Source organism: Candoia aspera, chromosome 1 (genome assembly GCF_035149785.1).
Source record: "Candoia aspera isolate rCanAsp1 chromosome 1, rCanAsp1.hap2, whole genome shotgun sequence".
Classification (NCBI taxonomy): Eukaryota; Metazoa; Chordata; class Lepidosauria; order Squamata; family Boidae; genus Candoia; species Candoia aspera.
Window position 1 is genome coordinate 297727594 of NC_086153.1, and position 26352 is coordinate 297753945.

Below are 26352 nucleotides of genomic sequence, written 5' to 3' on the forward strand. Positions count from 1 at the left end.
TCTCTTTTAGGCGTGTTGTCCAGTAGGTGCTGCAGATCCTCATAGAACTGCTCTACTTCAGCTTCTTCAGCATTTGTGGTTGGGGCGTATATTTGGATCACTGTGATGTTAGATGGCTTGCCCTGAATTCGAATTGAGATCATTCTGTCGTTTTTTGGGTTGTATCCAAGCACTGCTTTAGCCACTTGACTATTAATTATGAAGGCTACTCCATTTCTTCTGTGGTCCTCTTGTCCACAGTAGTAGATCTGGTGGTCATTTGATGTGAAGTGGCCCATTCCAGTCCATTTCAGTTCACTGACGCCCAGAATGTCTATCTTTAATCTTGACATCTCACCAATAACCACATCCAATTTGCCCTGGCTCATAGATCTTACATTCCAGGTTCCAATGGTGTGTTGATCCTTAGAACATCGGATTTGCCGTTCACCACCAGCACCGTCGGCCGTTAGCCGTCCTTTCAGCTTTGAGCTAGCTGCGTCATCACGTCTGGGGCTAGTTGAGCTCATCCTCTGTTCCTCCCCAGTAGCATTTTGACCATCTTCCGACCTGGGGGTCTCATCTTCCGATGGTATACCGACATATCTCTGGTTGTACTGATCCATTTAGTTTTCACGGCAAGAATACTGGGGTGGGTTGCCATTACCTTCCCCAGGGATCGCATTTAGTCTGACCTATCTGTCATGACCTTCCCGTCTTGGGTGGCCCTTCACGGTTTAGCTCATGGCATCATTGAGGTGCTCAAGCTCCAGCACCACGACAAGGTAACGATCCTTTGCTGAAGTTTAATGTGGGAAATATTGATAAATATACAAACAAAAGCTCTTTTGGAGCCCTCCATAATTTTTAAAAGTGGGAAGGGGTCCTGAGAGAAAAATGTTTTAAGAAACACTGCTCTAGGGTATTTTAATGTAAGCGGTTAGAAGTTTGTGTATTCTTTAAAACTATCCATAGTCTTGCAGTAGTTAGAAACATCTTAAACATAGATTTAGAAAGGAGTATTGTGTATTTAACTCAAACCATTGAGTATGTGTAACTTGAATTTTGTATACAGTAGGTTCCATTCTTAAGTAGGGGTTGTCTGTAACCCAGACATTCTTGATGAAAAGGATAGGGTTAAATGAGTAAGACACAAAGCAGTCTAATGTGTCATATATTTATTGAATACATTGAACCCACATTCACATTATTTGTTGGGAAAAGTCTGTGCAATGTTAGGTTTAGTAACTGGTGGCACTTCCTTTAACATCAGTGACTCTAACCAAATGTTTTAGCTATTATCAGTGCTGCTCAGAGGCTTGGGGGTATTTTGACCATTCTTTTTTACAGAACTGTCAACTCGTTATATATCTGGGTTGTCTTCTCTGAACTGCTTACATCAAGTCAGCCATATTTCGGTTAGGGCTTTGACTTGGCATTTCCAAAAGATGTAATTCCTTTTGCTTCAGTTATTCTGTTACAGATTTACTTGTATATTTAGTATTGTGCTTTTTGATCCTTGTTTAAGCTTTAGCTTCCAGATACTCTGCCATTTTCTTGTAGAATTTGCTGTACAGTGCAGTCTACTCTTCCCTTAGCAATTGCAAACTGTCCACATCCTGAGGCTGCAAGATTCCACCTCAATCTGTCTATAAAGCATTGTTTTAATAGCCTATTGGATCATTCAGGTGGCTCTGTCTAAAGTTTGCCAGTGTGCTTTCTGGAGAGTAGTGGTTTCCTTAATATTCTCCTACGTACACCACTCTTATTCAATGTTTTTCTTATGGTAGTAAAGGTAAAGGTTTCCCTTGACGTAAAGTCCAGTCGTGTCCAACTCTAGGGGGCGGTGCTCATCTCCGTTTCAAAGCCTTGGAGCCGGCGTTGTCCATAGGACACTTCCGGGTCATGTGGCCAGCATGACTCACGGAACGCCGTTACCTTCCCGCTGAAGCGGTACCAATTAATCTACTCACATTTGCATGTTTTCGAACTGCTTGGTGTGCAGAAGCTGGGACGAGCAACGGGAGCTCACCCCGCCGCGCGGTTTCGAACCGCCGACCTTCCGATCGACAGCTCAGCGGTTTAACCCGCAGCGCCACCGCGTCCCTTTTCTTATGGTACACACAAGGAAAACATTGAGTAACTAAATATTGAATAAATAAACAAACACTGACATTAGACAGTGAAAGAGTGGCCTTTAGATCCTTTGCCATTGCCATGTGGTTCTTTGCAACTTCCTAGAGTCTTGCTATTGTTGCCATGTCTTGCTGTTAAGAGTGATTTTTTGTTGGATGACAAAATGGAAAGAATAAGAATGCTATTGCATTTTCTCCATTTGTACAATCGTTTGACTGTGTGATGATGCAAACCAAAGTCTTCAGCAACAGTTCTGTAGCCCTTTCCGCCTTCAAAAGCAGAGACAAAAGAGGTTTGTAGAGATCTTTTGATCAGGTATGATTGATTCACTTCCACAAAGCTGTGTCAATGAATAGCAAATTTTGATAGTAAGAATCAGTAAGTTTTGTTTTATGGAAAGGATCCTTCTAACTCACATCACTGTCATCTGATACTGGAACATCTGACTCAATTTGAGGTCAATTTCATTTGACCCTTTAAGAGAGCTGATTATTCTAGTTATATTTTCCAACAATCAGAGTGAAAATATTGGCTCAATTTTTTCAGTGGATATGCTGCAGCATACTATTTTGTGCTGTTTATTTAACCAGAATCTTTTCATATTTTACTAGTTCTTAATTGAAGCTCTGACAATATTGTAGTTCACAACACTGCAAGATTATGGATAATGATTCACAAACTTTTCATCTCTACAGTACTTTCCATAATACTGAGTAATACTGAGCCTGCAGTTTCTTTTAGGCTTTACTTTTTAGCCGTGTTGCTGGGATTATGAGAACTGTACTTCAACATACCTGTAGGGCACCAGGTTGGTGAGGCTGAATCATTAACCTATTTTTACTAGTAAAATATTTTTTTTCTAGCTTGGAAAAAGAGTGCTATTCTTTATAAAGATATGAAGCTTTGTCTAGAGATAGCAATTATCCTTTGCTGTGGTTGCTGGATTTCAGTTCTACCTTCACAATTAAATTTTTAATATAGAGTAAACGTAAGGGATGAAATCCAGGGCATTCAAGCAGACTTCTCATATAAAATTTTATTTCTGTCTCCTTCCATGGATCAGATTTGGAATAATTCAAGATAATTTTCCTTCTCTCTTACCAGCTAATAGAAATTGTTCACTTATCAAGAACGCAATCCTGATATTTTAATGGGTTTTTATCCTATTTTTACTTTTTCTGGAAGGATTTTGTTATTGTAACTAAGGTGTTCTGGAATATGTGCATCAAAATACTTTATACAGAATCTTATGTTTCTTTGTACAAAATAAAGCATAAATATTTATTTGCCTTTTGGTATACGCATAGCTTTTGTAAAGCTGACATCTTTGCTTTAGCTTTTAGAATTGCACTGGCATACCAACAGTGTATGTTGTACTGATGTATTTGGTACACGTGCACAATCCACACGAACATGGAGCACAGTCTTGTTTATCACTGCTTTAATAGGAGATATAGTGATTTGTCTGCCTTTCTTAGCTGATCGTAGACAGTTCAGTCACCCTTGAGTAATTTGACCTTCACTGATTAAAAGGATAAATGCACATTTGTTTCCCAAGTTAATAGGACTTAGTATATAATTTCAGGTATTGTGCTGCAAATTATGCATCTGTTTAAAAATTAAAAAATGATCAACACAATTATAATTCTACTAAATTAATACTGAAAGTCACATAGAATCTCTGGAAATGGAGCAGCATAAAAATTGTAGTAATACACAAGTACATCATGTTGCCTGACTAATATTTTTAAATTCTTTATTAACATAGTGCAATCATACACACAACTATTCAAAAGTATGCAGAATTGGACTGGGGCTTACTTTCAGGTAATGCAGTGTATTTTGGTTTTCCGTATCCCAATAAATACCAGTAAATACAAGAAAAATAAAATAATTACCAACACCACTCTCTCTAAAACTATTGTTCCATAAGGCAGTTTCTATCAAATTAGTTCTTGCATATTGGAAAATGGTTTCTTGTCTACCTAGCAGATAAAGTAATTCATGTGCTTCAGCAGTTTGAATACAAACTCTAAGCAGTAACTAACCATTAATACAGTCTCCAAATGTAAAAAAGGAAATTTATTCAGATATCTGGATCAACTAATGTATTCTCTTGAATGTTCAGAATGTAGAAACAGGGTTCCATAAAGGTTTTGGCTGGATTGGATTTGCTACAGAAGAGAGTCGAAATAATGCTTTGTTGAAAGATCATATTTTTGAAGGAACACAGGTAATTTCAGTTCTTTTGATGGTTAATTTTAAGATATATCAAGTGCCCCTTTCTTGCAAAAAAAGCTTCATTGTGTTATTTAAACAACATTAAAAAAACAAAAACCACCCAGATTCTACAATTAAGAAGTAACAGTTAAAAGTAGGATGTGCAAAACATTTTGTGCATGGACTGTTCCAGGGCCAGAATCAAAATGTATGTTCTGAGATGGGAGACAGCAAGGAAAAGGAAAAACCATCAGTGAGGCAAGGCAACAGCAAAGGGAAGGAAGATACCGGGACAATTTGTGGAAAGGGCTAGTGAGTTGGTTGGGGAGTGCTTTGCTTGAATTCACGTAAGGTGGTTGCAGCAGCCAAAGGAGAGGAAGATGCTGGTGGTTCAATGATCAGAGGAAGGAGCATGTAGGTGTGACCAAGGGAAAAGAGGAGCAGAGTGCAGCAGCCTTCCTCTACCTGTCCTACAAGACAGTCCAAAATTTGTCTTGGCTGAAACCTATAATGAAGAAACTCCAAATGTTGGGAGGACCACGACCCACCTAGAATAGGTCTTACAAACTCCAGAGCCACGGTGTGTTTCTTCTAGGTGTGGGACAAGATACATTTTTCATATCATGTGCACCTCTAATTAAAGGTTTAATACACTGCTATAGGGGTAGCTTAGTCAATGTGTATGGATATCTGAAAGGTATACAGTAGTAATCTGCATAGATAATGCAGATTATATTATTTAACTTGATGGAAATAGTACTAATATATAACTCCGATATTTATTCTGGTTAAAAAAATTGAAATTGGGTATTAATTTTGGTTCTTTTTTGTCTTAAATCTTTCAGCTTGAAGTTAAACGTCAAGAGAAGAAAAAACAGCCAGATGAAATAGTTGCTAACACCAACTAAAAGGAAGGAAACTTTATTTCATTGCTATGTAAAGAAACTAAATAAACTTTGTTATGTATATATCCATTTTAGTTAAATGAGTGCAGCTTCTTCTTTAAGGTTAAGTGGAACTATATAGTCACATCAGAGCAAGTGAATTAGTACCCTTCCCTTTTTCAAGTACAATACATAGCAGAAATAAGAGAAAATTATGTACAAGAGAATATACCTGGAATAAACATTTTTAAGTAAAGAATAAATCAAGCGGAATATTTCAAATTAAGACCTCCTCCTCTGTTGAAACAAAGAAGATGAACATACTTAGAAATCAAGAATATACAACCTACGTTATTCAGAGGTCTGCTTTTTCCTTCCTTCTCTATTCCATAGGGAAATGTTGCCTTTCAACACTCATGGTGCATATTTTCAGCACAGAGCATGTAGTTAAAGGCATAAAGTACTGAATTCAGTCTCAGTGGCCAGAAAGAAATCAGTTGTTTACTCTTTCCTTCTCTTTTTGCCGTCATGATCATGTTCTTTAGGGCGATTGCTATCAGAAGGTCTTTTAGAGCCCCCATGCTGTTTTGCCTCCTCCAAGAATTTGTCTAGACCAAAAGGATCCTCCTCAAATTGAACTGGTCCTTCTCTTCCTCTTTGTCTACGATCTGAGCCAGAAAATTCCTTATCAGGAACAAACCTGTAAGAGACAAGAAAGCAGAAAATGAAGTATATTTCTTGTAAAAGTCCAATCACTGAGGTTCACATTAATGGCCCTACCTGTTAGTAGTTTTTATTCTTGCCTCCAAATCATCACCATACATGTCCTTATCAGCATTTTTACTTGGTCTGTATATATTTTGGGCCATATCTTTGCCGCTTCTCCAAGGCTGATCGTAGACATTATAAATTTCATCTTCTCCTCCTGCAAAGCCACTGTCCATACCCTATCAAAGTATAGGAATAGTTCACATAGTTAGGATAACAAATAACTAATTCCAGTAGTTGGCCATCTCAAAAGCCAGCATTTATATTGACCTATTGACTGGATTAAATGGATTGCTATTAAAAGTCAAAACAGTAATGTTCAATGGGAGAACGAGGAAGTCACTAGAGTTGCATATTTGACAAGCCTTCCTTTTTCACTCTGCTTCAATCGTGTTTGCTTCTTAAGAGTAACTTGAAAAAAAGGCAAAACATAGGAACAATGTAGGATGTGGGTGAGGAGGAGAAGCTTAATTTCAGCAAAGTTTTTGACAAGGTTCCACATGACACTCATTGTCAACTCTTAAAGTGTGGATATCCCTATAGAAAAGGGTGTCCTCAAATGGCTGGTAAATTGCACTCAGGAAGTCAGCAGTAAAGGCTTTACACTGTTGGAAAGCAGTAACCAGTGTAGTTCCACAGTATCTTGGGTCCAGTATTATTCAACATTTTTATTCATGATGGGATTGATATTATTATTTAGCATTTAATTCATGATAAGCAGCCCATCAAATGTATGGATGACACAAAACTGGAAGACCTGGCCAGTGCCCAGGGTGACGGAATGAGATTGCAGTCTAATCTGGACAGGTTGGAAGGCAGCCAAGAGGAACAAAATGTTTAACATGAAGAAATATAAGGTATTCCTTTAGGGAGAAAAAGTGTAGGGTGCAGATACAAGCTGGGAAATTTGTGGTCTGGAAACACTGTATCCCTATATACTGTGTGCGTGTGTGTATAAGGAAAAGAGGAGGAGGAAGGAGTATTAGGTATGTTCCCCGCCTTGAGTTACTTATAAAAATAATAAAGGTGGGATAGAAAATAAATTTCAAAAAAATATCAAAGAAGGGCTTGGGTGTGGTTATTGACAACTGAATGTGAATCAACAATGTAAGACAGCTAGTAGAATGGTTAATTAGGTTCTGGGTTGCATTAGAAAATGCTTTGTGTGAGGTCATTATTTCTTTCTATTTAGCACAGATAAATTTCCACAAGGATATGAACAAGTGAGAAAAAGATCAGAGGAGGGCAGGTAGAAGGAACTTGGGATATTAAATCTGAAGAAAAGAAGACTGGGTAGAGGCATGATAGCTGTATATAAATAAAAACTATGGGGAAGGTGACCAAAAACTTCCAAGGCCACAGAAACTAGGACCAGAAATAATGGATATAAGTGGCAGATATCTAGGTTTCATTAACATATACAGGTAGTCCTCACTCACCACCCACTTGTTCAATGACCAAAGTTATGACAGTGCTGACAAGGGTGACTTACAACGTGTCCTCAAAGTTACAGCTGTTGCAGTGTCCCCTTGGTCATGGGATTGCAATTCGGGCGCTTGGCTACTGGTGCTCATTTACAATGGTTGCTGTGTCCTGTGGCCACGTGATCGCCATTTGCGACCTTCACAGCCAGCTTCTGGCAAGTAAAGTCAACTCTTTCCCATTGCCTGTGCACTCACATTGCTTTTAACGTGTAGAAGAGCAAACAAGTCTCTCTCTTGAAATCCTTCCCCAATCCCTTTGCTCAGGGGGTGGGGTGAAGAAGGGACAGGCAAAGGAGAGATTACTTACAGAACTCACTCACTCCCTCACCCCTGCAGAGTGGAGGGATTGGAGACAAAGGAATTTCAAGAGAGTAATAACCTGTTTGCATAATGCACTCGTGGCTCCCAGCCCCGGCTGCAGTGTGATCACTTTGCTTTCGATGTATACAAGACAGTAAGCAGGCATTCAAGCATTCCAAGGGGTGGGGGAGCGGTTAGGAAGCAAACACAAGCCAAAAAACTGATTTAGTCTTGTCTCTTTCCAGCCAGAAAGCACAGTTGCAGTCACATGATTTCCCATTTAGTGACCACTTTGCTTAATGGAGTTGCCAGTTCCAATTAGGTCATTAAGCAAGGACTATCTGTACTCCTTTTCAACCTTGTTCTAGAATGGAGCCATCCCAAGGCATAGTGTGTGCTTTCACAGAAACCCTCTGCTTGTCAGGCAATAGTATTTTCCAACAGTTTGTGGTGGGTGCTCCTTCACTTTAGAAACAGCATCCCAAGAACATAATTTTTCCTATGTCCACAGTGTATTTTACAATAAAGGTATAATTCTCAACACTGGAAATGTTCATTTGTATATACACGTATTATCCAATTCTGCAAATACTAACCGGAATTACACACACAGGCTCAAACAGCAAATTACTTAGAGAATTAAATTTAAGATGCTCAGCATACTGGTGGACCAATTATACTTTTGAAAAAAATGTTTATATTCTTTATCAGATAGAAAAATTGCAATTTTCTGTTCCATATACTCATGGAGTTCCTTACCTTACTTTGGCTGAAGAGTCTCTGGTCATACTGAATTTCGTTGGATGTCCGAGGGTTGGGAACACCCAATGCAATGACTTCACTAATATCTCTGTTCTCATTCCTCTGTAGTTTTGATCTGAATTTAACAGTATTGCATATTTCTAGGTTACAATAATGTCAATTATTAACACTTAGTCTCACTTATCTTCATTCTGAATGCGCAGAAGGCTATATTGCAAAGTGATCAGACTGGAGCTATGGGTTTTCATTTTGCTCTTCCCTTCTATCTTTACAGGGCTCCAAATCTACCCTGGAGAAAAGAGTCAGGAGATACATAGGAAAAAAAGAACCCATTCAACTATTCTTGCTATTCTTCTTGCAGAATGATGCTAGCTACAATCTAGAATATATTTGATCTTCTGGAGAAATTACCATTGACTTGTTAAAATACAAAAAATTACTTTGCCCATGTAATTGCCTTGTACTAAAACTACTGTATCACTTGGTTTATATCTTCTACAAAAGTTGACCTTTGAGTTATAGATTATATTCCCCAGTTATATTTAGATGCAAATCAGCATGAATTAATTTTTTAAATTACCAATTAAAGTGTTTATTAATCAGGAAATAGCTGGATTGAAAATAGGGAACATTTATTTCAAACAAATTAATTTGATTTTTTTCTAGCTGATCTTAAAATCAAGCCTATATAGATAAAAAAAATTAAAAATCAAGATAAGTCTGGTAAATATAAAAAGTGAAAAATGAAAATAATCAAAGGAAAAATCTATAGGGAGCAATATACAGGTTTTATGTCCATAATGCACTTTAGTCCTACTCTTTCGTTGGATAAAAGCATGATAGGTTTTATATCAAAGTGTTAACCAAAATTCATTTATAAGTTACAGTAGTATGGGGGGCTTATCCAATGTTCTTCCTTTGGGATATGTAATGAAGTAATAACTCAATGCTATGCAGACTCTTAGTTTCTCTGTATTACTTTAAGTCGTTGTTGTTTATTCGTTTAGTCGCTTCTGACTCTTTGTGACTTCATGGACCAGCCCACGCCAGAGCTTCCTGTCGGTCGTCAACACCCCCAGCTCCCCCAGGGACGAGTCCGTCACCTCTAGAATATCATCCATCTACCTTGCCCTTGGTCGGCCCCTCTTCCTTTTGCCCTCCACTCTCCCTAGCATCAGCATCTTCTCCAGGGTGTCCTGTCTTCTCATTATGTGGCCAAAGTATTTCAGTTTTGCCTTTAATATTATTCCCTCATTACTTTAAGTACAACTGGTAATACTACTATCTCAACACTTCTGAAGAGATTACTGCACTACATAATGGATAATTCTGGCAAAGAAGTACAGTCAGAGAGAAGTTATGAGGCCAATTGTTGTCTTTAGAACTGCATGCAATACAACTATTTTTTCTTGTAAAAGAAAAAGTGTCAGTTACATCTTATATTAGTTGAACAATTTTACCTTTTGTCAGGGGCTGCTCTGGAAAGATTCCGGTCATGCTGCCTTTCTTTTCGCCTGTCATGTCTGATTTCATCACGCTCCCTAACTTCTCCATCCTCTACAGATATATTTGAGATTCAGGGTGACACAAAAGTAATTGAAAAGAGGTCAAATATTTCTACCCCAATAATGTTCAGTGTGACTGAAATTCATTAAAAGTTATATATGCAGTAAAAATTACTGAAGGTTAAAATCTTATTCAGGAATAAACATCACTAAATTAATTGGAACTTACTTCTACTACAGGGATGGGTAAGTGTTTTGGAACCAAGGGACACATTTAACATTTTTTGGAAACTGTTGTCTGCAAAGTGTATGGGACTTGGAATTATTTTGGGAATTCAAGGATTTGCTTGTATTCCTACTTTAGGGTTTATTTCCCACTTGAAAAGGGAAGAAAATTTCAGCAATTGTGGATAGACAGGGTTTAGGGTTTGTGAGAGGGCAAAATGGGACTGATGGTTGCATCTGGCTCTAGAACTGCAGGTTCTCTAATTCATTTTTACACAAATCTACATCAATCAGGCGGCAGTCCTGTGCATGAGAAGCAGCATATACGAAGAGGTAGAGGGACACTAATAGGATAAAGTAGACCATTCCTGCAGATTCACTGCAATCTTCCCAGCAGATAACTGTTCAACAACTGGTTTAAAAAATCTTTGAAATAATATGAAATGGAATACTGAAAAGTGGGTACCTTTCTCCATGTGAGTTTTGATTCCAGCTCTTCGTTCCCTGGCTTTCTGGGCCATTTCCCGAAGTTTCTCCTCATGTTTCTCTTTTTCCTTCTGAGCCATCTTCCGTTCTACCTGGGCTCGCATTTCTACAGCCTCACGAGCCTGTAGAAATTTAGAATTTAAGCAATTATTACAACAACACAAACTTATCTTTATGCTTTGAATTATTATATAAAAATACAGATATAACCCAGAATTTAGCCAGATAGAATATTGGACAGCTACAGAAACCAGAAACTAGTATGAGGTTTGTACCATATTATCACAAAGTTCTGTTCTTATTGTTCTAACCAAACGCTGCAGTGCTGCTTAGTTTTATTCTATGGAATGAAATTACTGAAGGAAATGTATAGTGGAGAATAAACAATGGTCTGACCTTTCTGTCAGCAATGTAAAGAGCTTCTGCCAATTTAGCGAAGTTTTCATTGATGTGTACCGTCTGCAATCCTCTGCCATCTGCAGCCAGGCGTTTGTCTAACGGAATGGTGTAACCCTGCAATGAAAACAGACAAGGCATTTAATGACCATAAAAAATACGTGTACTACAAAAGCAGCTCCGTATTTTAAATTTCAGTAGAATGCACCAGCAAAGTTACTTTACATGCAGCTTAATAAATATTCATTTTGAACTTCTATTATGGAAACACTTAAAAATACTTTTGCTATTGTGCTATGTTGTTTTGTTACACTAAGCAAGCCTCCATTTGTGGAATTAGTTACAGTGATTAACAACCGACACTGTTTCTCTGCCCTACCCCAAGTTGCTGTTATTCTAAGAATATTTTGAGACTAACAGAAAAAACCGAAGAACTTTCTAAAAGTAGCTTGTTTACTCAGTTCTAGGTATTTCAAAGTAATCCAAATTGTCAATTTTTCAGTGAGATTCTTAGGATGTTATCTTTGGAGTATATCACTGTGACCAATTAATTACCTTTGCATTTTTCCAGTTTGAAATGCAAGGTGGAATTTTCCATTCTTGCTGCTCTTTTACAGTCATCTACATGGAGAAGAGAAATAGGTTTTTTATTTGTATCAACAGAAAGGAACTTTCTCAATACAACAGCAGAATAATAAATAGCAAGTGCCAATAAAACATACAACAAAGTGGTTTTGAAGATCCATCTTTTGGAAAGCAAAAACTAAAATAATTGTCCAAAAATCTGAAATCCAAAGGTGGAATTTTTTCAACCAACCAACCAACCACACTCTTCCTCAGGGGCACCATGGTCTAAGGAAGAATCAGTTTAGGTGAACTTCAAGTTGTAAAACTGAGAGCTTCTATGCATTCTCACTTCTGGAGAGTTCAATTCTTTTCAATCTCATTGATGGTTTTAAAAGCTACTTCAGCAAGTATCTGCCCAAAGAACATACTGTCTTTCTGCAAGTGACTACTGCACTGCCTGAGCAATCAATAGGAATGAACAGTACTAATCATGCTGAAGTATTTGCAGAACTATTTACCTTTTCTGCCTATTGTCCAACTCTACAGTATTCTTTTTTTCATATGTGGCAAGTATAATCATACATGAGATCCCATGCTGGGGATCTCCTGTCCCACCAGAGCAGATAGGGTGGGCATGCTCCAGGTCCCTTCTCTTAAACATTGCCTTCTGGTGGGTCCTAGGAAGTGTGCCTTTCCCTCTGCAGCCCGTCGTGTGGAATGCCTTCCCTTCGAGATCCAACAGACCCCCACCCTTTTAACCTTCAGGAGAAACATGGTTTAAGACCTGGCTCTTCACCCAAGCATTGGGATAGGGTGAGTTTAGAGTGCGAGAGAATGTGTGGGTTGCATCAGGGAAATGTGGGTGCGGTGCCAGGTTTTTCTAGTGGTTTGTTTGGGGGGGGTTTCGTTATTGGTTTTATTGTTTGTGGTTTTACTACTTATGTTGTTGTTTTATTGTTAAAACCATCCAGATTTTATTATGTATATGTTGTAAGCCACCCAGAGTTTGGTTTAAGATGGGTGGCTATACAATGTAATAGACAAACAAATACTACAAATTGTAAAAAGCTTTTATGGTAGTCAGTTTTAATTTTAAACCTTAATGATTTTTAGCATGCAAATTCCATGATGATGATGATTGTCATATTATTATTATTACTACTGCTGCTACAGTTGTCACATACTGGATGGATGTTTTTTTGAGTTTGCAATCCCAGTCCCAAATCTTTTTTTCTGGTTACCCACTAATAGCTTAAACTCCATCCAAATATATATGAAACAATATACTGTAAATAACAGCAAAGTTGAATTAAGCTCCAAGTTATTCTCAAGACAGGAGAAATCTAGCTTCTGTTTTAACATGCATTCATTTCTTATCATTCCCATTTTTTGTCATCCTTGCCATCTTTCCCCTTTTGTCTATCATTGTATTTTTTGTTTTTAATGTTTTTATTTGTAACTGTCCAGAGTTGCGGGAAATCAGGCAGCACATATATTTTAACAACAACACCAACATAAAAAAATGAAAACAAAGAAAACTTGGAAGAAAAAAACCCGCTGTGAAAGCATTACCTTTCTACTGGGAGAATGCATTACTGGAGCAGGTGGAGATGGTGGCCCACGGGGAATTTTCTTATTAATCCTAATATGTGAAAATCATAGCATAATTAGGATTTACAAAAACCTCTTATAGCCTAAGAAACAAATATTTCTGAAACTCACTTGAATCTTGGTGGCTCCATGGGATCCTTTTGCATCTCCACCATTCTAATAACTCTCTGTTTTGCACCAGAATTGAATGCCACACCCTGCTGTGATGGGGTATATCTGACAAAGTGAAAAAAAAGGTCTTACCAGTACAAACTTTGCCAGCATTTCAGTTTTATTCAAAGGCACAGTAATGCCAGCCATACATGTTAAAGAAATAGATGAAATCTTACTGTGCTTTTAGACTTTACACATGTATGTTAGAGCTGTTTCATACAGAGAGCAAAGCTTGATATTCCACATTCTATCCAATTTTATTGACTGTACATAGAATACAATTTCCAGTTAAATGTCCTATTGCTTCATAGACGTCATTATGCTTATTTACCTTTTATGGACCATGAGACTGTTATATATTTCAAGAAAAAAATCATTACCAGAAATGGAATAAGAACAGCACACCTGTATAGCCAAGTACATTGTACATCACAATTCATTAAACAGCAATAATTTTTTAATTCTCCAGTAACTGCTCCTGCCTTCACATAATCATGTGAAGAAGGCATATATTATTCACTATATACAAAAAGTAAACAATACAAAAAGTGTTCTATACCGAATGTACTGAGCTGGAGCTAGTTTATCAGCTGCTCGAACTGGCATTGCTGCTGCAATTTTCTGAGAGACAGACTTTTCCAGTGCAACTCTTGTCTTTTCTGTAAGCTGCAATCATATATAATGTATTAAACATTTGGATCAAAAGCACATGCCTCCAACAGCTACATGCATCACCACCAGCTATACCTCTTTGACAGCTTCCTCATCTGGTCTTTGCAGCTCAGGGTCATCCACATTCATAATTTCTTTGGGAACAAGGTCTGTGTATTTGCTGTAAATGACCTGAAATATGGAAAAGAACACTAAGGAAAAGGAACATCATAATTAAAAAAAAAAAAAAGGCTCTGTGACTTTTTAGAAAACTGGACTATCTTTCTAATACTGAACCAGCTACATAATACTTAGCACTATGTCAGAATAAAGTTAAAAATTTTCATACAGTACTCCTAACTCTTAGCTTTAGGTAGGAGAAAAACACATAACACAGTCCTGGATCCTGGTTTTTGGTCAAACACCTAGGATTCTTTTCCATTTGGAACTACAATTCTCTTGTTTATCTACAGCTAGAGATGATGCTGCAAGTACTTTAGTAACTTGCCTAAAGGTAAGTAATAATCTAAACTGCTTTCCAGATTTTTATGCTTGTAGTAAGATGGCATATTCTTGGATTGGAGCAGTACGTTTTGATATGGTCTAGATCAGTTCTGCACAACTTATAGCCCGCAGGCCGCGTATAGCCTGCCAAGCACTCTTGTGCACCCCACTGGCATTTTTTGAAAAATAACCAATCCACTGCCTCCAGGAAGGAGTGCCACTACCACACAGGTTCTTGCAGCCACTTTCACTCTGAAAGACACAATGCCTCCAAGCCTCACAGACACTGCTAGCTCCACTGCTGCCCTGCCGAACAGCTGATCAGTGCACCAGCTATTTCTTTGTGGGCCCACAATTATTTTAAAGGTTTCAATCTGGCACTTTCCCCTCTACAAGTTGTTCAGGTCTGGTCTAGATTTTTTTCTTTTTAAACAAGTTTTAATTTATTTAATCAATGTATACTTTTTTTCTTTTATCATCACACATTGATTTTATTTTTGCTTGTATAATATTTTTAAAAATAAAGGATGATATATTTTGCCCATGGGAAACTAAGAGAGGCTTTAGGCTGTTTTATGTATCACAATTCGCACTGATGATGTTACCTAGTTGGGTAATGCAACATCTGCAGGCAAACAACCAAGCTCAGAGAGTACCAAGGACACCACAGTTCAACTCTGAGCTAAAGACATTCTCTTCTATTGGATATTTCACAACTATAATTACTCTACTTTGCTCAAATAGGTAAGTACTGCTCATTAGAGATTGTTCTATGTAGCAACTTTCCATTGTCATGACATTTGTTCTGCAATAAAAGCAGACTTGTAGTCCAAATAATAATTTAGCATAGGAGACATTTACAATTCTCATCCAAGTATTTCCAAAATTAACAGTCCCTAAAATGAATATCAACAGAATCACATTTCACAAAGCCAAGTGAAAGACATTTGAAGAGCAATTATTTCTTCATGGTAATTGCCCATAAAACTCAGAAGAATCTCAGTGCATGAAGAACTAAACCTACTTCTAGGACAAAAAAAATAGATCCTAGGGAGTAAAATGCGAAGATGTTTTTTCAGTGTTACAACAAGGAAGTTCTAAATAGAAGAAGTAACAAAAATCATCTGCTGTTTATGATAATGGCAATAAATGGGCTTTAGTGTGATAAACTTTTGAGGTGAATAACCAGGTTACAATCAGCCAGTGGTCTACTTATTTGATTTTTATCTTGCGGTTATCATTTTTTTTATAAATAAGTCAAGGCAGTGAACATACTTAATAGTTCTTCCTCCTCCTATTTTCCCCACAACAACCACCCTGTGAGGTGAGTTGGGCTGAGAGAGACTGACTGGCCCAAGGTCACCCAGCCGGCTTTCATGCCTAAGGCAGGACTAGAACTCCCAGTCTCCTGGTTTCTAGCCCAGCACCTTAACCACTAGACCAAACTGGCTCTGTGAAAGTTGCTTCAAACCACCCAAACTCCATCTGCTGTGACAATAAACTTTTGCTTTTTCTGAAATACAGCACAAGGCTATATTTAGCACAGGGACTGTCTCTTTTCTTCCAGCTTCAGAGCCCAATCTGATGCAGGAAAAGCACCACATGTTCACTATCCATATGCATGGAGGATGAGCTTGGGGTATGTTCTTACTTTTTTAGTACTGGAAAAACAGCTTGAACCATTGAGGGAAGGACAAAAAAATAGCAGTATTTATATGTAAATGTTAAAACAGAAGATAAACACACTCTAATTCTAGGTAATAAAAGGTTCTATTTCACATTCTGCAAATACAATTTTACACCACCATAAGTAACCGTGATTCATCAAAGCTTCCCATCCTCCGTTTTATATGCATGATGATACCCTATTAAAGTCATAAACGTTGAAAGCCTTGTAATTTCCATTTACCTTGGGAGAAAAAGCAGTCATCCTAGGCAACACTAAATTAGCTGCAAATATGATGTAGTCTCCTAGACCCAAAAAGGTATTTTCCCTTTATGGAAGAAACTAATATGCAAAGTCCAAGAGATAATGCTAGATTAGCCTCTGTGATAACTGGCTACAAAGCTGGCAATATTTCTTTTGCATAAAAATTATGTTGAAATGCTGTATTGATACGTACTTACAACACAGCAATTTCTATTGTTACTGTCATTGTATTTCTTTTTCCAAGTAAAGTGGTGATAGAGAAAATATTTCTATCATTGATTCCCACACATGGTGAAGATTATTTATTTATTATTCAAATTTATATAGCCACCCATCTCAGTGTATGACTCTGGGTGGTTCACAAACAGTATAACACCAAAACAATACAACAATTTAAAAACAATATAAAAACCATATAAAAACACACACAACAAAATTCATAGTTGAGGTAGTCTACATCCATTAATAACAATCAATACAGCAAACAGCACAGGCTCTAATAATCATGGATAGTAATCTCTTCTACTCTTAGTCCTAAAGAGATAGCACAGAAAGCTAAATAGGCAGACAAATAAAACAATGTAGGTAGGCAGACAACAGTAATTAGGTATAGAAATAAAAATATATCCCTTGGTCATTCTGGGAATGGACAAATATATCGCTTCAGACTGCAGATATTATTTCATCATTGCTGTCCTGCTGTCAGAAATAGATTCATTCACTACTTTATTCTATGTATTCTATGTGCCTTTATATACCCGTCAACTCTTTAAGCACACAAAAACCAAGGAAGAGTTGCTGTATTATTTTTTAAGAGTGCAACACTTCAGAAAAATGAAACATTATTCAAGATATTATCCCATTTTCTTAAATTTACTGCACAGCCAGACATGTGAGTAGAAATGTAGAATTTCTAAAATTTTAATATATTTCTTTGTTTCTTGAATTGGTATATTTCCAAACAGTTTTACAAACAGTTTTACAACTGTTTTCTGTATTGTTTAAAAATAAAATATTAGGACATATTTCATGATTCATTTTTCATTTCTGGGAAAAAAACAAAAACAGCCTCAGAAAAAAATGGAAAATCTGAACTTCTTTCCAAATTTCTCAGCATTTTTAAAACCCTTTACATCTCTTCTTGTGAGCACCTTTTCCAGTATTCATAACAAAACATTTTTAGTAAGCTAAACAAGAAATTATACTTCAAACAAACTTTTGAGAATCCCATTACCTTGTCTTTTGATTGCCCCTGCCGAGCTATAGCATCATATTTTATTTTTCCTTCTGCATCCACCTGAACAGCTAATGCATTGGACATTTTCTTTTTTCTGCCCATATCCAGAGGATATTGGGCGACATGGATTTCTGGGAAAGCACCTCCATCTCCAAAATCCTATACAGAAATAAAAATGGATATGATTAGACTATGGTCAAGAGAAGAAAATAAACAGTGTAATTAATAGTTGAAGATTCATTAAAAAATAACAGGTTCTAAGATCTCAAGTTTTGATATACTCAAGAATTTTGGCTTACTATGTATCATTCTCATGCAACATGTTTCTGAAAGCTGTTTTGTTTCAAAACTGATTTTCCATTGGTATGTAGAAGGCTTTTTCCTCCAAAAACCGTATGGTTAGATAAGAATTAATTGTGTAGCTACATTACAGCCAATTATATTTATTTTTTTATCATATTTTTATCACTGCCCATCTCCCTCATATGGGGGACTCTGGGCAGTTCACAATAATCAATTATATCCTATGCTATAATCCTAAACGTATTTATTAATCATGTATATTCGTTTTGAGAAACATGCTTAGCAACAATTTCAGGTATTTTACATGCAAACTGATCATCTATTCCTTTTGTTACACAAACCTTATACAAACAAAACTGGTCTTCATAATTTCCCAATGTTTAGCAAACCAAAGTTCACAAATGTACAACAATAATTGAATTCCAAGATTTCATTAAAACTCAACATACTATGTGACTTAAAATCACACTAATCCATAAGAGAGAGCCAGTTTGGTGTAGTGGTTAAGGCATCAGGCTAGAAACTGTGAGTTCTAGTCCTGCCTTAGGCATGAAGCCAGCTGGGTGACCTTGGGCCAGTCACTCTCTCTCAGCCCTAAGAAGAAGGCAATGGCAAACCACTTCTGAAAAACCTTGCCAAGAAAACTGCACAGACTTGTCAAGGCAGTCACCAGGAGTCAAGATTGACTAGAAGGCACCAAAACAAAAAACAAAAACAAAAAACAAAAAAAACCATAACCCCCTCATGAAATTGAATTAGGAGCACCAACAATCCAACATGCTTTGAAAAAGTAAATGAAAAATTTTGAAACTACATTGGGTCTGCTGCCAAAAACAATTGTTAGGAATTAAACAACCCTGCCCTTGTAGGAGCTTCTGTTGTATGGATGGTGAACAGGAGGAGGCCCCTATCCAGGGGGGAAAACGCATGCGTAGTTTAGAGACTTTGAGCTGTCATTCAAAGAAACCCAGAACAGTCCCGCCTTGAGTTTTGGGGTTTATCTGTCTGGGTTTTCCCACGCTTCTTCAGTTTGGTAGGATTTTCTGTCTACTACAGCAGTTAAATAAAACACTAGAGACTTTCTCCTCATCTCAGTGTGGTCTTTGCTTAAACCAGGACAGCTTCATTTATTATACTGAAGACTTCATTAACCAAGTGGAGGTAGCAGGAACTTTGGCAGAAAGAAATGATGTTATTTTGGAATTATTAATTTTAATGGAAATTAAAACTGAGTGTAATCAAATGTGTATCTTCAACTTAAAAAACAGATTTTAATAAACTTAAAGCATGTAAAAGCAGGATTCCGTAACAGAAGAAGGTATGTAGAAAAGAAGCTTAAAGTGGATGAGAGTTTTAAGGGAAAAAAGATACTAGAAGCATAATTCAAACAATTCTGATGAAGATTAATATTAATGAAGTCAGGGGAAAAAGATATAAAAGAAAGAAGGCCAGACCACTAAACAACAGTGTGGATAGTCAGTATAGTCAGTATAGCATCAGAAAAATGGTACCTCAAATTGATCTGAGATTGGGGGAGGATACTAAGGACAAATAAGATTTCTTTTTGTATGTTCAAAACAAAAGGAAAAGAAAATGGAATCAGTGTATCAGCTGTTCAATGAAGAAGACAAAATGCTAACAAGTAACAAAGAAGAGAGCTACTCAGTTCCTATTTTGGTGCAGTGCTCACCAAAAAAAAAAAAAAACCCATGTGTTCCACCAGGAACTTATGAAAAGTAGAAGGAAGGAGCAGGACTGAATCTTAGCATTGACAAAACCATGGTCAGAAATCTCTCTTTAATTTGAATGAGTTAAATCTCCAGGGCCACTGAATTGCATTCTGGGCTCCTAATGGACCTAGCTGGTAAGAATAGCTATGTTGGAACAAGCCAAGATCCATCTTAGTCCAGTATTTTGTTTCTCAGGTGACCAAACATATACATCTGGAGTGCTCACAAGCAAGAGATGGAGACATACTCTTTTCCTGCTGTTGTTCACCTCAAGTGGTATTTGGAAATATCCGACCCTAAACTGGAAGTAACACTCAATCTTCTATTTTAATAATAGCATTCAAGAGACCTGTCTTCCATTAATGTATTCAATCCTGTTAAAGCCATCCAAGTCAATGACCACCAGCATGCCTTGTAATAACATATTCTGCAGGTTAATTACTGTGTGAAGAAGTATTTGTTGTTGTCTGTTCCAAATCACCATTCAATCAGCATCACTAGATGACCCCTGGTTCTGATATTTTAACAACAAGAAAAAAGTGTCCCTGTCATGCATGATTTTATACCCTTTCATCATATTCCCATTCAGTTGCCTTTTTCCTAGCAGAATTTACCTTTGTTTACAACTCAATAACATCATTAAAATATCCACTATGACCTCAAAATCTTCCTAGTTAGTTACAGATAGCACAAACCCCATCAGGATCTATGTGAAATTAGGGGTTTTTGCTCCAGCATGAAAGCTGGCTAGGTGACTTTGAGCCAGGCACTCTCTTTCAACCCAACTCACTGGTTGCTGTTGGGGGGGAAATAGGAGGAGGAAGGAGTATTAGGTATGTTCCCCGCCTTGAGTTATTTATAAAAATAATAAAGGCGGGAGCAGATGGCAGTCGTGGCCAGGAGGGCCTTTGTGCAACTTCGTGTTGTGCACCAGTTATTCTACAGGAGTCAGGGGTCCCGGATTTTGGATGCTTTCTGTAAGTTAGCCCATTTGAAGTACCTTGGTTCAAAAGCTGTTACCCTACAGTGCACCGTTTCACCCAGTTAAAGGTTATACACAGACAGTTTTAGTAGTATATAGATTGGATAAATCTGAAGCCTGAGAAGCTGATTAAATTAGAAAAGGAAATTAACTAGTGTAGCAACACGTTGTCTTTAGGAAATTGATAGCAATTTCAGTTATGTAATAATAGTATATTTTATTTTATGTCAGTAGGAATTTAACAGTTGTTTACTTTCTGAGTTCCTCACACAAACACACTTAAATAATACATATTCTGTACCTCCTCTATAAGATGTCCTTATATCTCAAAAGGTATTTTGTAAGCCATTACTGCTACTGATTACTGGTAAAAGTTTTTATATTTTCTATCATTTGAATATAAAAATAAAACAAAACTTAATGCCCCAAACAAAAGAAATTAATTTACAATTAAAATGGGATATAAATCCAGATTTCTCAAATTCTAGCTCACCTTAGATTCTGATCTACAACACATTTCCCACCATAGAATGGATAAGTAAAGAACTGCTGATGGGGATTGTCTTAGGAAACAGAGTGAAATACACCAGAACTGTGAGGTGGGGAATAGAAGGAATAGAGAGGGGGCTATGGAACTGTGGTACTGGAGAATGGATTTGGTTGGAGATAAATGCTGTAAGGATATGGTGTTGGAGGTGGGGGAGATAGTGCCATTTTGAAGTTTGTGTTGGGCAGAGCAAGTAGCAGCTAGGACAAGTTGTTGGGCTGGGATTGCTGATGGCAAAGGACTGCAGTCTGGTGAGGGCTACCACAAGGTCCCTGGGGATCCTGGTGACTGGTTGGGGCCCTATGTAGCTGCAGAAGATCTGCCCAGATTATTGTCTCTTGTCAGATCTGGCTGATACTTTTGACTTGCTGGGAACTGACGCTCTGAGAGATGGGGAATCATGGTGGGAGGGCTGACATAAAGTGAAAGAACACCGGGCAGGGGGAGGGGTCTTCTTCCACAATGCCAGTTAAGTGTGGGTTCCAGAGGACATTAAGACACCAATTTGGGCTTACTGGATTGGCAGGACAGTTGCCTGCTTCTACTACAGATGAAGCAAAGCAACTGGATCCCCTTCAGTCAGGATTTACATATGGGAATGGTATGAAACTGTTTGGTCACTTTAATGAATGACACACATCAGAACCTGGAAAGAGAAAATGCTCTTGGTTCTCTCAGTAGCATTCAATACCATAGATCACGGGAACTTCTTGAACAGCCTGTGAAAGTACTTTGCAGTGGTCCTGATCTCTTTTACGTGGGTGCTTCCAGTCAGTGGCAGTGGGGGAGAGAGGTCAGCCAGGCAGGCTGCGTACTTCTATGATGCTCTTGGGCTCAAGTGTCTCTTCCTTGCTTTTTAACATCTACATGAAATTGCTGGGAGAGATCATCTGTTGGTTTAGGGTGAGGTATTATTAGCATACTGATGACTGCTATGTATATATCTACACCAGACCAAGCTGGAGATATGGTGGAGGTCTTAACATGGTGTCTGGAAACTATGAAGAGTCTGGATGGGGCTAAACAAACAGAAATCGAATCCTTAGAAGACGGAATTGCATTGTACAAAAAACACCTGGCTGTTACTTCCTACTGTAACTCTGGATGGGGTTGCACTCCCCCTGAATGATCAAGTCTCCAATTCATAGCTACTGCTGGATTTGCAAATGGAGTGTTGTGGCCATGTCTCCAGCTTCAACTGGTGAGCCCATGCTAGTCCTATTGGTGCTAGATGTTTTGGTGAAGGTATCCTATGCCCCCATCATTTCTAAGCAAGATTATACTTTACATGGAGCTGTCTTTTAGGATTATTTATACTCCCGCTGATGCAAAGCACAGCAACCCACCTCTTAATGCACGAGAGCCATTATAATCACATCAGGCCTATTTTGTATGTGTTCCATTGGCTTCTGTTAGCTTTCCTGGAACAATTCAAAGTGACAGTTTTGAGCTATCACTCAATTTTGAGCTATCATTCAATGGTTTTAAGCTATCACAATTCAAAGTGATAGTTTTGAGCCCTTCATGGCATGACTCCCAGATATCTTCAGGATGACCTCTGCAAGCAGAAATGGCATTTCTCGTATAGCAGTACTTAAGAACACTTCTTTTGAGAGGCTGGGGTACAGAATGCTATGCTTTTCCACTGCATCCCCTTCACTCTGGAACAGCTTTCTCCCACCTTGATGTCCTTGAGGAAAGATGTTCAATCTTGAATGGTCACCACTGGACTGGGTGACAGTGGGCACAAGTTAACAATATCTTTTTTGAACTGTTTTATTGTTTATTATACTTTTAAGGTTAAGAAAAACCATAAAAACCGAATAAAAACATTTTAGATTGCAAAATGTTTGGCAGCTACAATTGGGCAAAAGGCACTAAGCTAAGTATGTTCCAATAGTATAACAGCAAATTAAAGGATTTTGAACTTGGAACATCTAAGCTGACTTCTATGAAAAAAAAGCATTTTAAAAAAATCTACACATTACATTAAAAAAATCAAGACTTTATATTTCAGTAGGAGTGAAATCATTCTTGGTGCCTAAAGCAATGTGAAGTATTCCTTACCTCCAACATTCGTGGTATCCATCCTTTCCGATAACCATAAGGAGGAGGTTCCCTTCGTGATGACACCAACGCAGTCTGCCTCACTCTTTGAGATCTTGCTCTCTCCTCTAATTCCAGTTGGTCCTGAGACAGCTGAGTTGGTGCTGGTAAAAAACTAAGCAAACCGAAGAATTTAATATTGCTCTCTCTTTCAATATAACACGTGACATTTACTTCAACAAAATATTTAAAAAAATGGTTCTGTCTTTGACTATGAAACTACCCACAGTGCTTAATATTGTTCAGGTCTTTTGGCAATTCCATCTATGGAGAAAGGATTAATTTTCACTTTAGTCATCTTCAGTTCTGAACTGTTATTTTTAGATTGGTTAGGAACTCAGAAGCTACAAATTCTTTTTCAATTATTCCAAATGACAACTCCTTCAGATTTAGAGCTTTATTGCAGTGCTTTACATAGAGTGCAATATATCCAATTGTGATTCTCTTATACAGTATACCAACAAATAAATGGAAAAGATGAGCTGAGATTCCAATTGCTATAGGCTCGCTTTTAACAAGCTAAAATAGATTTTCTTCTCTATGTTCATCACTGCCAATATGGACACAAAGACCAATTATTTACATTGGATTTACACTCTGACTAAGCTATAATGTGTTAGGGAAACCGTTTTTTACTATGTACATAAGATTTTTTTTTACTATGCTACTGTTTTTTACTATGTATATAAGATTAACATACTGTGCATTGAAATACAAGTTGCTGCATAAGGATGTGCATGCATTGCTATTATACAACTGACAAAACTGAAGATGTAAACTCAGCTCATGAAAAATGTTTTGTTTGGGGCTACTTGGAATAAAAAATGGCCCATTCTGCTTAGTGTCATTAGCAGTGGCTTCCAATTCCGCCTGGAGATAACAGTGACCTATTTGAGTACGTGGAAGCCATAGTTATCAGCAACCTCCTATACAATCCTTGCTGGGTGAAAATAATTTTAGATTTGAAGTTCAATTTTCGGTGTACCGTGGTCAGTCAATCACGCCCTACCGATCCTAATGGGGGGGGGGGCGGCAGAGAAGGGTGACCACCCAGTTCCTTCTTTTTTTGGATAGTCGGCCAACCTTAACACTGTGCGGCCAAACATTTTATTATCTCTGAACAGAAGCTTTCACTTCTGAAAGGATTCTACTATTCTTATTAAGTGCACTAAATGGGGGCGGAGGCGCGGGAGAGGTAAACAGAACGGCCTGGGGAATAAGCGCTAAAGAAAATGCCCAGATCACTCCAGACCTCCCTACCGCAACCTTCCTGCAATCAATCCATTTCACCACAGACCACGATGTGTATACATCTAGGCTTACAATATATTAAAAAAAGATACGAAATCCGGGAACAAGTCAACAACCTCCCCCTACGTCGTAATGAGCTCCCGCTTCTTCCCCTCAACCCACCTGGTCAGCGCCATTTTGCTGTCCTCCTCCCTCTTCTGCGAATCCTGCGTTGCTGATGGTGAATGACGCCCACCCCGAAGGAAGCGAGGAAACCAATGGCATTCTGGGAGTTGTAGTGTTCACGGTTTTTTTAAATATAAGGGGGAAGACATGAGTCTGTGGAACGCTTCGAGGAGATTTTTTGTAACGGATATAAAGAAATCAGTAGTTGAGGGTTTCGTCGGGAATGTGATTCTTCTGAACACAGAGTGTCTTTCAAATGTATCTCCATGAAATAAAAAGGGAAAAGAAGTTATAAGGAAACTGCTGTAGGGAGTGGAAGAAAATTTGATGGAATTCTGTAATAGCACGATGAGTGGGGTTTTTTTGCAGGTTGAGAGTGAATGACAGTTTGGAAGGAGCGGAGCTGTATAAAATACAAGAAAGCCTTTGTAAAGTAGTGGTTACAATGTATGGAATGAAAAAAAAAATTCCTTGATATCGACAGATGTTGAAAGTGAAAAACAATAGATTGGCATGAAGTAGAGGACTAGTTAAATTGTGTATTGATAAAGGCTGGGTTCCCGCAATATGCTACCTAACCCATGGTCTACTCAACTAGGAAAATGCCCCAGGGCTGTACAAAGCACTGAACCATCACTGCATTGCTGACTGAGTTCACACAACACACTGCCACAACCCAGTCCACAACCTTTATTGTAGTTGATGGACAAGCCAAATGAAACTTTCTTAACTGGGGGCAAGCCGAAAATACAGCTCTCAGAATTATTTGAAATAGTTCAGTAAGGATTTCTAATTACGGCATCAAAAAGGTTGGGATTGCACAACATGCTAAGTCAGAATAAATCATTTTCATTTACAGTACTATATTGTAATACACAAATCCAGCTAAAACTTTTTACCTTCCCCCCCCCACACACACACACAAGAATCCCACATACCTCAGAACTTCCTGTTCTGCTCCACATAACTAAGCTTACTCAATTTTTAAAATAAGATTATATGGAAGTACAGTAGACTTCTCTACGTTTCCTATGAAAGTTCTTGCTTTCAGCCCAAACGCTGTATGTATGAAATTGCAGCCTCAATAGCTTAGAAAAGATTAGAGAGTACCTAAGACCTAAGGTCCCCCCCTTACCGGCTCTGGTCACATGATATGCTTACCTATACTTAACTATTATTTGTTTATTCAATCCAATTTTCTGGGTTCATGTAACACTGAACTATACATTAACCACAGACTGAGTTCACACATCATTTGTTACATTTATACACTGCGTTATTTCCAGGATCTCATGGTGGCAGACATGATTTTGTCTGTTTATCCTCATGACAATGCCATCACATAATGCTGAAAGCATGGGGTAATATTTTGTGCAAACTGTATTTTGCAATTTATGCTTGTATTCCACTTTTATTCTTTCAAAAATCCCAGAATGAAAATGCAATTAAAAGTTTTTTTAAAAAACAAAT

The 26352-nt window shown here is 37.8% G+C and overlaps 2 protein-coding genes across 2 annotated transcripts in view; one reads left to right on the forward strand and one right to left on the reverse strand.

Moving 5' to 3' along the window:
- Nucleotides 1–5314, forward strand: part of SLIRP (SRA stem-loop interacting RNA binding protein) — a 9688-nt gene extending 4374 nt beyond the window's left edge. Inside the window, exons 3-4 of the mRNA XM_063290178.1 lie at nt 4244–4348; nt 5181–5314. Coding sequence (XP_063146248.1) covers nt 4244–4348; nt 5181–5243 — 168 coding nt within the window. The 3' untranslated portion in view covers nt 5244–5314. The remainder of the gene's footprint in view (nt 1–4243; nt 4349–5180) is intronic.
- On the reverse strand, nt 3851–24942 carry SNW1 (SNW domain containing 1). The gene is made up of 14 exons (XM_063290176.1): nt 24880–24942; nt 23428–23581; nt 17796–17957; nt 14224–14319; nt 14036–14142; nt 13435–13539; nt 13285–13354; nt 11701–11766; nt 11146–11262; nt 10730–10871; nt 9994–10090; nt 8531–8648; nt 6000–6166; nt 3851–5919 (listed from the first exon to the last, which is right to left on the reverse strand). Exons 1-14 carry the CDS (start codon nt 24891–24893, stop codon nt 5721–5723), a joined length of 1614 nt encoding a protein of 537 aa, XP_063146246.1. The 5' UTR covers nt 24894–24942; the 3' UTR covers nt 3851–5720.
- Nucleotides 24943–26352: the final 1410 nt, after the last annotated feature.

Excerpts from the sequence above, each read along its gene's own strand:
- SNW1 (XM_063290176.1), bottom strand. Across the intron at positions 17,958-23,427 it reads GGATACCACGAATGTTGGAG|GATTTTGGAGATGGAGGTGC; the intron begins GTAAGGAATACT and ends ATTTCTGTATAG. Across the intron at positions 11,767-13,284 it reads TGCATTCTCCCAGTAGAAAG|ATGACTGTAAAAGAGCAGCA; the intron begins GTAATGCTTTCA and ends TTCTCCATGTAG.